An 11,554-nucleotide genomic window follows, 5' to 3' on the forward strand; every position below is an offset into this window, starting at 1 on the left:
TATATATATATATATATACTGCTCAAAAAAATAAAGGGAACACTTAAGTGTTTAAGTGTTCCCTTTATGTTTTTTGAGCAGTATATATATCCTACTCACTGAACCTACTTGTATTTGATCGAGGTCGTTTGAAACACAGAAAAGTAGTGCATAATTGTGATGTGCAATAAAATTGATAGGTTGTTGGATTAACGTCCATTGCAGCCAACAGCCTTTAAAGTCACATTGTTGGGAAATATGTCCTACCAAAACTTGGCTAATATATAACTAATATATAACTAAACAAATATGTAAGGAGAGCATTCATCAGTAAACAATCATTAGGCCTTTAAGACTCTAATGCAGCTGCAGAACTGAACAGTTCAGTCAGGAGAATCTGTTTTTCCACAATCGTAACACAAGACCTATAAGTAAAGTGCGTCTCTGACAGTTTCACATTAAACTTAGACAGTTTTTTGAGGTAGATTTGTGGTTTGGTTTTGAATGTGTTATGATCTTGTTTATTTTCTATTGCATTTTTTTTGTAAGTTAGCACGACAACCACTAATACCTTACAAAATAGGACAACAACTAGTCACAAATCGTATCTTTTTGAACAACTAACATGTAAAAAGTCACTGTTGAAAGGAAGCAGTTACCAGTTTGCCATCATAACCCATATCAAAAATGTATCCTGCATGGGTTATGAAGGCCCAAAATGAATCTTTTGGTTCTTTGTGCAAAATGCCATGTGTGTCAGAAAACAAGACTGCACATCTTCACAGTGAAACATGATGGCAGCTTCATGTTGTGAGGTTGATTTTATTACCAAGGGCAGAAAAGCTGGTCAGAGTTCATGAGTAAATGGACAGAAGTAAATACTGGATAAAAAAAAAAATACATAAATTGGTTAGAAGTTGAAAAAAAATTAGATTAGAGATGGAAGTTGCACTTTCAGAAGACCAACAACCCGAAACATTCATTCATAGCTACAATAGAACAGTTTATACTGATGAATGGCCCAGTCAAAGTCCAGACCCAAATCCCATTAGGAATCCGTGGCACTATACTGTTCAGAGACACTCTCTGTCCAGTCTGATGTAGCTTAAGTTATTTTTATAAGGCAAACATTCTGTCTCTACATGTGTAAAGTTGATAGAAGCATGAAAGACTTGTGGTTCTACAACAGAGACGTCCAAAGTCACTTCTCAAGACATTGGTGTCCTGCATGCTCTAGATAGATGTATTTCTGATCCAACAAAAATGAGTAAAATTCATAATTTGTTGTAAATATCTAATCTACAAAAGAACGACAGAGAGAGAGGGGGCTGCACACATACTCAAAGCCACACTTTTCAGATTTTAATGGAAAAATATTTGGCCAACCTCACACCCTTTAAGATCTGTGATATAAAATCTCAAGCGTTCAACAGGTGAGCGTACGTCTGCAAGGCGCTGCGTGTGTTCTTCGTCAATGCTTCTGCTGCGAGTTGTGCTCCGTGATAGATGCTCTCCTGTGAGCAAGAGGGATGAGTCGGAGCATAAACCGAAACGTTCCACTCAGATTCACTCTGCAAACAGCAGGCCTGTTTCTGCCTATCCAGACCAGCTCTGTTTACTGGACAAGCGCCGCCCTCATTACTCTCACTCTGTAGCCAACATGAAGAACTCCCCAGCTTCCTGAAAAAAAAAAAAAAAGCGAGCAGCAAATAACTGCAATTTCATTTTGTTGCCATTTTTATTGTTTTGTTTGCTTACAAAGGCAGACTAAAGTATCTGAAGCACCAACAAAAGAAGAATTCACAAAGTTCAGGAAACACATTACTCATGTTTTTATTGATAGAAAAAATAATGTTCTTGTACAGCAATAAATACAAACGTACAAAAAAAAATATTGACAATATTAACAATGATTTCGTGACGAAATGGATAAAATTTAACGCGATTCTCTTGGTTTATATCTGACAAGCAGGTCTCCCTGAGGCTGCAGCATCCCAAACCCGTAACGGCTGGCATCTTTCTCTGGAAGCTGAGCGCTGGAGTCGCAGAGCTCCAGGTCGTAGCTGGTCAGCAACATGTAAACAAATCTGAATCGTAAACACAGACGAGAAACGTAGTTAGGACTTTCGAGTTCGGAGCTGCGATAATTCTGATGAAATATGTGCAGGGCGCTCACTTTCTGATGGTATTGATGGCAAACTGCTTCCCCACGCAGCCATTGGTCCCTGCACCCCAGGGCATGGTGTAATATTTCAGCTTCTTTCCTCCTTTGTTAAAATCCTTCTTCACTGATCCATCTTCATTCAGGAAACGGTTGAACTTGAATTTCTAGATGGGGAACAAAGCAGATATTAGATGCAAGAAATCACAAAAAATAAAATAAAATAAAAACATGACTAAATGTGATGATTGACAGTGGATATACAGCTCTGGAAAAAATTAAGAGGCCACTCAAAATGATCAGTTTTTCTGGTTTTACTTTTTATAGGTATATATTTGAGTAAAATCAACATCGTTCTTTTATTCTGTGAACTACTGACAATATGTCCCCGAAATTCCAACCAAAAATTGGAAATCGGAAGATGAGAAATGGTCAAAATAATTAAAAAGATCCAGTGCTTTCAGACCTCAAATAATGCAAAAAAACAAGTTTATGTTCATTTACTATTGTTTTAACTCAGGAAGAGTTCAGAAATCAATATTTGGAAGAATAACTGTGAGGTTTTCAATGGGGTTCAGTGCAGTGGGTTCTTACATATTTTCCGTACATATTTTCAAAGCGGACTTGCAGTGTCCTTCCCACGCCTATTAGCTCTGTTTCTGTTCTCATGCTCTGATAATCCCTGAGTAGCCCAGAGCTCTGGTTCTGACCTCTCACTGGGCCGTTCAGGGTCAGCTTTGTGCGCACCTTACATAAACCACTCTTGATATCAGTTGCCGTAAAACTTGCCTCCAACTAGTGGAGAAGGAAGAAAGAAGCTGGAAACACACCTGAGGCTCGGGGTGGACCTCTGGGTCCATCTGAGGGCTGACAAAGGGAAACAAACACAGCCTGTCTCCTTTTCTCAGCAGGTAATCCCGACCATCAGCCATGTGGAGGGTCTTGTCCCGTACTACCTCTCTTGTTATGAAGGGGGCAGCAGTGAGTCGAAGAGTCTCTTCCAAGACACTGTCTGAAAAAACAAACAAAAAAAATCAAAATGACTACGCAAACGAACAGATGTATTTATTTATTTTTAGTCTTTTACAATGAATATTTGCAACTAAACCAATGGATTTCACTATTTTTCACCGGCAACACACAGTTAGCATGTTATATTTATTTATATGTAGATGCTGTAACAGGAATTAACAAAAGTATTGATAACCTTTTCACATTTTTAATGCTTTAACCACTAACATTTTCAAAGAAGGTACATGCATCCTGTCTGTATCAGTTTTTAAACATTTAGAGACTGAAGGTCCATTTTTCTTTAACAAACTCAGTCAGACTGGTTGGAGAGCATCTGTGAAGATCAGTTTCCAGCTCTTACATGAACACGTGCTTTGATCTCATTTTTACACCCGGCTGTACGTTCATGATATCTGTGCTGGTAGAAGGTAAACCTCCAATCCTCTTCAGCCTCTTCAGCCTCTAGCACGTTTTCTTCCAGACCTGCCCTGTTCTTTAGCTCCATCTATTGTCTCATGAACTCTGATCAGCTTCCCATCTATGCTAAAGAAAAGCATCATGCTGACACCGCCATTTTGACTCACAGTGGGGCTGGTTTCATTTTAGTCTCATTTCCCCAAATTACTTTCTTCTACGTTTGCTGGGTCTCCTTCACTGCTTGTGACAAACTGTGACGGGGATTTCATTATTTTTATTTTTTTACAATCATGCCATTTTTCCATAAAGGCCAGATTTGTGGAGTGCATGAATAATAGATGTCCTATAAACAGATTCTCCCAACCTGAGCTGTTGATTTTTGCAGGTCAGCAGGAATCTATTGTGGGGTAAAAAGGACTGAATATGAATGAATAGCACATGTTTGGCATCCTGCATAATTTTGCTTCCACCTCACAAATATGCACTACTCTTGGTTAGTCTGTCAAATAACGTGCCAATAAAACATATTCACGTTTTGTTGCTGTAAATGAAAAGTTTCTAGAGGTGTTAATACAAAGTATTTTGGACAAAAACAACAATAAAGCCCTCACCAAACACTGGGGTCTTGGTGGATTTGTCCATGAGAGGAGTCCCTGAACTCGCCATCTGTGAAATCTGGCCAAACTCTCTCTTCACTGCCGCCAGGGCTTCAGGGTTTGTCAACAAGTAGCCCAAAAGCCAAAATGCAGCAGGACCGACATTTCCCTGGAAACACACAGACAAAAAAACAAAAAAACCTCACATGAGCTTGGTGTGATAAGATCCCCCACTCTGGTGTTGCATAGTGACGGCGCAGGTGGCTGTTTGGTAACGGCAAATAAAAACATCACGTGACATCCACAGATCTAAAAATCTACCTTCTGGTTGGAGTCATGACAGAACACAGCCTTTATTTAAATTTAGTTTTTTTTTTTATTACATGAAAAGCTTAATGATTTTTTTCTTTAGTGCTGGAAGACAGATAAGAACGGTTTCCTCTCATGTGTCTGGGAAGAGGAGAGCCATGCTCTGGTTTGTCTCACTTCTGCCAAAGCCCAGTGCAGTAATGGTTTACTTAAAAAGGAAAGCCAGTGGAAACCTGAGGTCCCCTGCCATCTGCCTGCATTCAAGGGCAGGACGTTCAGCGCCACGGCAAAGCTTGTGACTAAAATACACACGCTAGAAAACAGAATTGCAGCAGTAAATCTAATCACTTTTTCATTTATCAGTATTTCTCGTAGTAGAAATTTCACATGGACGTACAAAAAGAAAGGTTAAAGTAGGAAACATCTCTCTCTGCCGTGATTTAGAGTATTTTAATTATTATTATTTTTCATCTAAAAGGCTAATTTATATGTATTTATGTTCTGGAAGCAAGTAGAGCTGCACCAATAAGGTTTCTCTTGACTAAAAACTGATTTCTGGTAGTTTTTGAGATCTGAGCTGCAAATTCTGTTGTTTTTTTAACGACCACCATAAAAAGAGGAAAAGGCTCTTCAGGAGAGTTGCATCAGAGAAAAACAGACTTTCTATTTTGTAATCATGATAAAAAAAAACAAAAAAAAACCAACAGGAACATCTTTAATGTTACATATCACAGCGTGAACCATTTGTGTTCTTCTAAATTCTTCTTAGGCACATTAAACACATCTGTATTCATTCTCATGTCAAAATGTTTAAGTAAAGATGCACAAGGGATCAGAATCAATCTGGCTGATACGTTTATAGATGAGAGAAAGTGGGAGTTCTTCATTCTCATACATGCTTTGAAAAGGAAATTTTAATTTGTCTGTATTTGAACAATCAGGGTGATTAAGAGAAAATGGATTGATTCTGCTCCAGAAGCTGATTTTCCTCAACACTGGCATCAAGTGCCAACAGTTTTGTCCTGTATCAAATGACAACAGCACCACCATGTGACTAAAAGGGAAACTGCATCTCGTTTTTTTTTTTTTTTTTTTTTTTTTTGAGAATCACTTTCTTTGGAAGCAACAAACAGAATGCATAAGAAAACTCTTATAAAGACAGTGTTATGTCATGATAATGTGACAGAGCAGCAGGTTTTTCTAACCTACAGACATAATCACAGTCAGAAATCCAGGCTTTGTTTTCACTGAATGCCAATCCCACGCCGGCTGACTCACCTGTGTGGCCCAGAGTTGCATCAGGACGGCCCTGCTCTGCATCTCCTCGTCCACGCCGTCCTCCTTCAGGAGCCGCCTGTAGGCGTGGAGCCAAGAGCTTGACCCAGACTCTTCTGTGAGGCCTGCTGGAGCCAGCAGCTCCCAGAGCTTTCTCTGAATGCTCTGTGCAGTCTTCTTCTCCTCTGTCACGCACAGATAAACAGAGCAAAAGTGAGCGTGCGAGTAAGTCAGAAAAAAAGAAAAACATAAGCAGTACGATTCAGCGACATTGTGATGTTTTACTGCAGTGAGGGTGGGTGGATGATGGAAATCTCCAAAATAAAAGAGGGGATGAGAAGAAACAACAGCAGAGGGATTTCAGTGTTTTTTTGACAGCTAGAAGTTACATCACTGTTAGTGGAGAAAAATTAGTCACACGGGACTCAGACACTCTGTAAGCAGCTGAGTAAGAGCAGCTCACCATAACTACCTCCAAACAAATCTAAGAGTGTATTTTGATGATGTCAAACTGCATTAACTGGTGACAGACATAAACACCAAAACACCACATTTACTCATTACTGCCAAAACTCCTCCTTTCTTGACTTAGCTTCACCAAACTTAGTCTCTCTTGCCCTTTTTCCACATTCTCTCACCTTGCAACCACAAATTCCCAGTTACTTCATTGAGATTATGTTTGTTAAAGAACTGTAGTGATCTAAGTGCATTATGACAAACAGGAAACACAGCAGGCTATGGATACACTTATGAAGAAGTGTAAACAAAAGCTAGGCCATAAGACAACATCGCAATTTCAGGGGTCACTGTTTTATAATCTAAATCTAAAAATGGAAAGAGTACGGCACAAATGCACTCCTATAAAGACTTGGCGCTACCTCCTGAGCAGAAAGCCCAACAAAGACAGCATTAATCAGAGAGGCAGCTAATAGAGAAACGGTTACATTGGAGGAGCTGCAGAAATGCTCGGCTTAGGTGAGAAAATTTGCTGACAGGACAACTAGGAGTAACAAATCTCAGCTTTATTGAAGAAAGGCAGGAAAAGCTGTTAAACATGTCTAATGTTTTTGCCATGCATTCAAACATGTGCAAAACTGGTACGCACTAAAAATATATCGAAATCAATAATAATCATTTTCCCTCTTCTTCATAATGATGGCTCAACTCTTGGCTTACCACAAAAAAAATAAAACCAACAAAAAAACATCCCAATTAAATTTACATCAAAAGTTTGAGGTTCTAATGTGGCAACATTTGAAACAATTCAAAGCTTAGGAATACTTTTTGTGAAGCACCTCATTTCCTTGAGTTAAACGTTTCAGGAGCTTTCCAAAGCGATCCAGTCTGTATCTTTACCTTTCCTCAGAGTCCCTCTCGCCAGACTGCATAAGACGCCTTCGAGCTTCTTGTATTCCTCGTAAACTCTTGAGGGATCTGTGCTGTTGTTGTTTTGTTCTCCTCCAAACAGCGTCAGGTACCCCGCTCTGCGGAGAGAGAGAGAGAGAGAGAGAAAAAAAAGATAAAGAATGATTAAATCAATGAATGCTACACCTCTTTCTGTTGATGAACAGATAAAAAGCCCAGACAGTTTTTTTTTTTTTTCATTTTAAAAGCCCACAACGCATCTCATTTGAATCTTTCCACTCGCACGCCTCGTCGATGTGCGGGATCTCGGAATTGCAGGCACAAATGTACGAAAGGAAACAATCGCACACTGTTTCATGTGACCTTCTCCCTCTTTTGCTCACTTAGCAGTCGTAGTAAAATTACAGTTTGAAACATGTCGTCCATCTGCCAAGATTGTTGAGTCGGAGAGGTGACCTCAATGCGTTTCTCCAGCAATGCTTACAAACAAAAAAAACCTCAGAATGAAGTGGTGTGTAAACTGTTTAACTAAAAGGGTCTTTAGTCACAATTCCGGTTACAACAGCCAAGAGTATTTGAGTGTGGGAAGATGTGTTTTTTTTTCATACTTAAAGAGTAAGCTGTAGGAGAGGTGGAACAAGCCCTCCTCCTTCCAGTTCCTCTGGTTGAGCGGCATTTCGGTTTTCAACAAGGTCTCCAGGTTTCGACTCATAGTGCTGTTGAGCGTTGATAAACTCCCTCCCATAAAGTGCCTGCAGACACAAAATGTTTAAGCGGAGAGCAGAAAAGGTTAATTGCAGGGAATCTTGTAAAAATGCCTTACAGACTGATAGTAAAGTTAAAAAGCATAATTATGGAGTTGGTGACAAGAAGGCTGACATTAGGCAAGAGGAAAGTGCAATAAGCCAAAAGCTCTTCCGCAAAAAATACTTTCTTTATGTCTAATTCCCTTCAGAAAGAGACTTAAAAGCCACAAGAAAATATTTCTGCTTTTCAAAAAAAAAAAAAAAAAAGAACTTGGTAATGACAAAAGAAGAAGAAAAACAAAAACAGGAAGCAGATGAAGGGGAATAACCGCAGTGATGAAAAGATGAAAATGAAATTCAAGTTGTGTTTCGGGTTTAAGCCGTTAAACAATTACCTTTTCATCATCGCCTGGGCTTTCTCTGGCTGGTGAAGAGGGAGCCGCAGGTTAAAAATGCGATCCATGAGCACCTGAGCGTAGCGCCCAAAGTCCAGCGAATCTGGGTCATTGATGACCTCATCGTAAGAGTGTGGATCCAGCAGCAAGGTCACATAGCGGCCTGCAGCACGCACCTACGCATCCAGAGGACGGATGAGAAGATTTGAAAATTCCCATTAAACACGTTTTGTGACACTTGGTTTTTTTATGGTTACTTTAGGGAATAAGAAAAAAATTTACATTTTTGTTAATTTTTGGTTAATTACATTTTATTGCAAAAATATAAAATGTGTTCAATAATAATCCGGAGTAAAGTCCTTGGTAAAATTAGTCTCTCCCAGGGTAGATTTGAAATGACAGAAACAGAAAGCAAAAACATTCAGATAAAACATGACCAGCGTTCACTTCTCTTTATAAAACCTCTAAACTCGCCCAAAGCTGCAGGTTTTTCAGGAGTTACAGGAATGAACCTCATCTGCAAAATGATCTACAGTGAGTGAGTAACAACAAAAAACAAAACCTACCACAAAGAACTCCTGGTGAGTATTTCAATACTTCCTCAGTTAGTTTTTATGCAGCTGAATGTAGATTTATCTCCAGATGAAGAACATTGAACAGGTTTCAATTGTTGCAGACTTTCACATCCAGCTGTTACCTGACAGTAGACGGCATTTGAGGAGTTTAAAACTCTTTACTTACGGTGAATATGTTGCCATGTTTCAGCTTCATTCGGGTTATGAACTTGGATGCATCTTTCCCAAACTCCAGTGCGTGACCCAACCATGGGATGAGTCCTCTGTCCAGAGGCGGCTCAGCCTTGTATCTAAAGGAAAGGAAATGGAGAACAACAGACTCATCATACACTTGAGTTTGGGATCAATATAAAATAGCATTTTGTCATGTTGTGTCTTTCGTTATAATAGATGTGATACAACCGCATTCTTTTGTATTAGTAGATAATAATTAGGCCTGATTGCGACATCAAAACACAAATAAAAGCTTGAGGCAAAAGGCGTTTTGAATCATATTTGTAGCCTGTCTGTATTTCTTAAATTTGAACTTCATAGTTTAATTTATATGACACAGATCCTCCATTTTATAGCTCGTCACAATTAACCTTTCACGTGTAACACCGATATTTCTGTGACAGCCTATGTCTTATGCACGTCGTTGCAATAAAGTCTTCTTTTGTAGTTGTTAATTGTTAAGAGCTCAGACTGACTTACCTCCAGCGGTGTGTGAGCAGAAAACACAGCAGGACCAGCACAGGAACGATCCAGATCATCTTGATGGATGGAGCTCAACTTTCTTCTCTCAATGCTCCCACCAGCGACTTGCTGCCTTTTATACTCTCGCGCAGCCGCAGTTGCTCAACCCGAGCTCGAGCCGCTGAACACGTTTTTTTTCTCTCTAGTTTTACTTCCAAGTGAAAAAAGTACAGATTCCCGAAATGAATTTGTTAACGTCTTGTCATTAAAAGAGGAAAAATAATAAAAAAGATAATTTAAAATGAATTTATCTACCACGGAGTGTTTTCTTTAAAGACTCGTTTTCAGTATAAATTGCATTTGTGATTAGGGTTTGTGTTCCTGCTGACCTGTTTCTGCATAGGAAATGCTTTGGACGAGAACTGGAAAAATTATATATATATATATTTTTTTTTTTTCTGCCGGGAATATCCCTTTGAAAAACAATTCCTGTTACTGTTCACATATTCCATTGTTTGATATCTGAATTAAAACACTTGTGCTTAGTTTTTATTAGATCAGCGCCTATAATAATGAAGGAATATACGGGCAAAAAAAAAAAAAAAAAAAAAAAGGACAACTGCGTTTCCTCGTGTAGTAGCGCTGTAAAATATCACTCAGGGCAAATAATGAATGAATGGAGGCGGCTGGATGGGCGGGTAGACAGATAGTGAAACAAATGTGTTCAAGTGTTGTTTTCTTTGATGAACTTCCAGAAAAGTTACAATCACTCAGCCTCTTTATGTAGATCCCATGATTACGTTTTAGGTTTTTATAAGGCTTCACTTAGCATTTTGATGCCTATAATGTGAACTCTCACTGTTGCAGTTAGATGAACACAAAGCTAATGAGGTTTGTCACATATTTTACTAGAAGGTTTGTATGAATGCCTGACAGTCTGAAGGGCAAAGACTAAGCCAAAGAGCTGCAGCTTAGATCAGACAGCTTATTAGTTTATGTTTTCTGGGAGTTTTACATGATTTACAGAATATTGTTGAGGTTCTTATGACGTTACACTTGTGTTGGATCTTGAAATAAAAGTTACTGGGAAAAACTTTGCCTAAATGTGGTGACACTCTGACTAAATATCTAAATCAGATTTACGCAAAATTGCCCTTTTTATAGATTCCCTGATTGGAGACCAAATGTTTCAGTCTCAAAGGTTTTCAGCTGTACTAATCTGATGTTCTTCATTGTGTTTCAATCGTGCGGTGTCTCATCAGTGTGTCTACATTCACCTCCTTCAATATTGCTGATGTAACAAGGTGTTGGCCAGTTATAAAACAATGACAAGTTTTTTCGCCCCTAAAAATTGTAGTCAGTAGACTAGAACTTAATCTTGAGAAATAATATCTGCATTTCATTTTTATTTTATCAAAAAAACAAAAAACTTTATACATGCCATTTCCTATTTTAGATGAGTAAGGGTTACCATTTTTTCTGTTTATTATGTAACATTAAGAAAAAAAAAATGAATTCATAAGTTTATATACATTTCCTGAAGTTTTTGTCGTCTTTAAACTGTGTGACTTTCCAAAACATTTAAAGATTTTTTCCACACATTTCTCACAGTAGCTTGCTGCTATTCAGACCCATTCCTCCGGACAGAACCGGTGCAAACAAGTTGGGTTTGATGGCTGCTTTGCTTGCGCACAACTTTTCATCTCTGCCCAAATTTTTATTTGTTTTTTTCCTGACCAAGAACAAGGCTCTGTTGGCTTTAGGCTACCTGGTAATTAATTTTATGTAGCGGATATTATGATTGTCTACTTGACTCACTGATGCACAAGCTTTAAGCTTGAAATGTTGCTTCAATGTTTCCAATATTTCCACATAAATTGATTTCCTCACAATAATGTGCATCAGTCCCGCCGGCAGGGAAACATTCACACAGCATGATGCTGCCATGCGCGTACTTTGCAGCTGAGATGACAGTTTTCCTCTCCCCCCTTCCCCCCCCAAATATAACAAACCTTACCGTTTCTGTTTCATCAGACCTAAGGGGAAGTTT

At 38.8% G+C, this 11,554-nt stretch overlaps 1 protein-coding gene across 1 annotated transcript; it reads right to left on the reverse strand.

The window, feature by feature from the left end:
- Positions 1-1,698: 1,698 nt before the first annotated feature.
- Positions 1,699-9,743, reverse strand: LOC103465211 (prostacyclin synthase-like). Its single transcript, XM_008409843.2, has 10 exons — positions 9,523-9,743; positions 8,996-9,119; positions 8,255-8,430; positions 7,722-7,865; positions 7,105-7,232; positions 5,752-5,933; positions 4,180-4,333; positions 2,971-3,152; positions 2,156-2,307; positions 1,699-2,066 (listed from the first exon to the last, which is right to left on the reverse strand). The coding sequence occupies exons 1-10, from the start codon at positions 9,579-9,581 to the stop codon at positions 1,916-1,918; spliced, it is 1,452 nt and encodes a 483-aa protein (XP_008408065.1). The 5' UTR covers positions 9,582-9,743; the 3' UTR covers positions 1,699-1,915.
- Between the last annotated feature and the right edge of the window lie 1,811 nt (positions 9,744-11,554).

Source organism: Poecilia reticulata, linkage group LG5 (assembly GCF_000633615.1).
Source record: "Poecilia reticulata strain Guanapo linkage group LG5, Guppy_female_1.0+MT, whole genome shotgun sequence".
Classification (NCBI taxonomy): Eukaryota; Metazoa; Chordata; class Actinopteri; order Cyprinodontiformes; family Poeciliidae; genus Poecilia; species Poecilia reticulata.